Consider the following 3,001-nt stretch of genomic DNA (forward strand, 5'->3'; position numbering starts at 1 on the left):
ATGATAGCTGGGGGTCTCCTCCCTGCTCTCCCTTACTGTCTACCCCCCCAGTCATGTCTTCCACAGCAGCTGGGGCACACGCATCACAGCCTGCTTATACCCCAGCTGCCCCATGCCCCTGATGTGAGACCACACCTTCCTGCCAGACTCTGCCCACCTGCCTCATCTCCCTCTACCACTGTCCTTTGCCCTTAGGACCTACCCACAGTCCACCTGGCCTGCTTTTCCACTAACACATCAGGCAGGTGGGGCCTCTGTGTAGGGCCCTCCCTCACCTACTGGGTTGGATCCTTCCTGAGGTTCAGCTCACGGACCCTCTTGCCCCAAGTCCTCCTCACCGCACCACCTGGAGGTGCTTTACTTTCCCTCCTGAGATGGCAATTTTATTTGCTGTCTGTACACCTCCTCCTAAGATATGAGCCCCATGGTACAGGAACTTGTGTGCAGTCTTCCCAGCACATAGTAGGTGCTCAGTAAATACTCCCTGAGTAAGTGAATAGGTGAATTGAGTGGGTTACTTAAGTAGGGTCCCCAAAGAATCCAGGGAATGCCTCGTACCCACCCCCCTGCATTATTTCCAAATGAAACCTCACCTGGTTTTTCAGTTTTGGACAGAGGCGGTGACTTTGTCTTCTGCAATTGGCTACAAATAAATACAAAGGAGAGGTTTGGAAGCCAGGGCAGGAGGCGCAGGTGGAGGGGTGCAGGTGTCACCTGCCCACTCCAGGGGAGCTTAGTTGCCCAACCTAGATACCAGACGGCCACATTCACGGCTGGAACCCTGGCAGCTTCTACATCCTACAGCTATGATTCTATGCCTAGGGGGCCAGGGGCCATCGAAGCCTTTTGTCCCAGGGACTATAGGGACAGAGCCTATGAGAGCCCTCTCCTCTGGCCTTGTTCACACTCTGGCAGACAGGAAGACATACTTTGTGTTTGAGTGGGGAAGACAGGGCCCCTTCCCCTGAGCTGACTACACAGAGGCATGAGCAATGGCCTGTCCTGGTGGGGCCTGGCACTGCTCCAAGCCCGTTCACACACCCCTTGTCCTTTCCCTGTGGCTTCAGGAGGCTGGAAGATGGGCTTGCCCCGGGCCACCTTTCTCACTCAACCCTTCCTCCTCTGGCCTCTTAAGATGGGAAAGAAAACCAAGTCCAGGCCAGAGCAAGAACCCAGGGCCTCAGCAAACCTAAGCCTGCCCATCCCTGCTTCTACTTCCTGCGCCTGCCCGCCTCCAGCCACCCCAAGCCCCTCACCGCCTGAAGAGCGCACCCCCTGACTTCCCTGCAGTTCTGATTGCAGGATGGCCTTTTCCCACCCTCTCCTTTGCTTCTTCAAATTCTGTCTGTGTACCTGAGTGCTTCCAGGTGTACTTGGGTGATCCTTAAAAATACAGACCACTGATTCACCCCAGTCCTGGTGGATTAGAACCTCCAGAGGTCCAGCTACCACCGAGCTACACTCCCAGCCCTGGGCTTGCATTTTGAACAAGCTTCCTGGGTGAGTTTGGGGGCTACTAGGCTGGGAGTCAGGCCCTCCAGGTGACTTTGGGCAGGTCCTCCAACTGTCCCAGCCTCTATATTCTCATCCGCAGAATGGAAACAATACTACTTCTGGGGTTACTAGACCAGAAACTTCTAGGACCCCCCAGGAGTCTCAGACAGACACAGTGGGCCTCCACCTTGCCCTGTCCTTCATGGAAAGCCAGGCTGCACCATCCACCTTGTGAGGGCTCCCACTTCTTTCCCTGCGGTACTGGGAGTGGAAGCCAGGGGTACCCCGCTACTGGAGCTACACCCCAGCCCTTCTGATTTTCTTTGGCTTTGAAACAGGGTCTCACTAAATTGCTCAGGCTGGCCTTGAACATGTGATATTTCCACCTCAGCATCCTGAGTAGCTAGAATTATAGATGTTCAGCGCCACTCGCGACTCCTAGTTAGTAATAAACCCCTTTTCTTTGTAATGAATCCCTTTCTCCTCCAGCCTGCTGGGGCACTGGATAACAGGCAAAGCAGCCTGCCTGTGTTGCATTCCACTCTACCTTTGGAGCAAGGGCTTCGGAGGGCTGGATGGGGCTCAGCAGCCTTCCCCTGTTACAATCCACCCCACTCCCACTGGCTGGACAGCGGGGCCTGGCGGGTCCCCTGGGGAGTAGCCGGGCCTCTTGCTCCAAGTCAGGCTCACTGGGCCCAAGCTCTGGCCAACTCCAAGCTCCCTTCTCTGGCCCCCAGATCTCGCACAGGAGGCTTGGTAACGGAACATGAGGAAACAGTTCTGGGAACAGAGGGGTGGAGGGGGTGCAGAGCCCACCTGTAGGCTGCCTGCAGCTTCTCTTGAGGTGGTTCTTGAATTTCCTGAAGCTGGTCCAAGAGCGCTTCTGATGGAATGAACTCCAGGGGCTGGGGCAGGAGCTGTGCCACAGCTGTCTGCAGGAGCCCTAGAGCCAGGTCTTTCTCTGGAAGCACAGCCCAGGGCCTGGGCTCAGACCAGCCCCTTTCTGGACCTGCCTAGCCTGCCCAGCCCGGGGCGCAGGCAGCGCTCTCTGAACTCCCAAATTCTGCCCTATGTCTCTCCTGGCCCCATGTCCACCAGAAGCCCAGGGCTCTCGCAGCCCTCTCCCTCACACAGCTAAAGTGCACCTTGTCCGCATGCAGCCCACCACACCCGGCACCCTCCTCCTGCTCCTCCTCCTCCTGGCTCTCGCCCCCCTCCCCTCCCACTGAGACACACCCTTCACTGCTATGTTTCTGTGCACTTGTGTGTCCTTGTGCATGCATGTGTGTGTGCGTGTGTTTCCACCCGTGCAGGCCTTTCCCATGGTAGCCTGGGAGGAGCTGTGTCTGCTAAGCGTGATCCTTAAACCACTCCCTCCACCCTGGTAACTAGGATTGGGGCCAGCCTACAGTAGCAGACCCCTTCAAGGGGCAGAGCTGGAGAAATCCTCTGGGCATAGGGGATCCTGAGGAAGCAGGATGAGTTGGGGAAATGTTTCTGTGGGTCC

At 56.7% G+C, this 3,001-nt stretch overlaps 1 protein-coding gene across 1 annotated transcript in view; it reads right to left on the reverse strand.

The window, feature by feature from the left end:
* The window catches only part of Tbata (thymus, brain and testes associated), a 13,925-nt gene that overhangs the window by 1,481 nt on the left and 9,443 nt on the right, over nt 1-3,001 (reverse strand). Inside the window, exon 7 of the mRNA XM_023722580.1 lies at nt 594-643. Within this exon, the coding sequence (XP_023578348.1) occupies nt 602-643 (42 nt within the window). The 3' untranslated portion in view covers nt 594-601. The remainder of the gene's footprint in view (nt 1-593; nt 644-3,001) is intronic.

The sequence above is a fragment of the Octodon degus genome, unplaced genomic scaffold (genome assembly GCF_000260255.1).
Source record: "Octodon degus isolate 3935 unplaced genomic scaffold, OctDeg1.0 scaffold00005, whole genome shotgun sequence".
NCBI classification, from domain to species: domain Eukaryota; kingdom Metazoa; phylum Chordata; class Mammalia; order Rodentia; family Octodontidae; genus Octodon; species Octodon degus.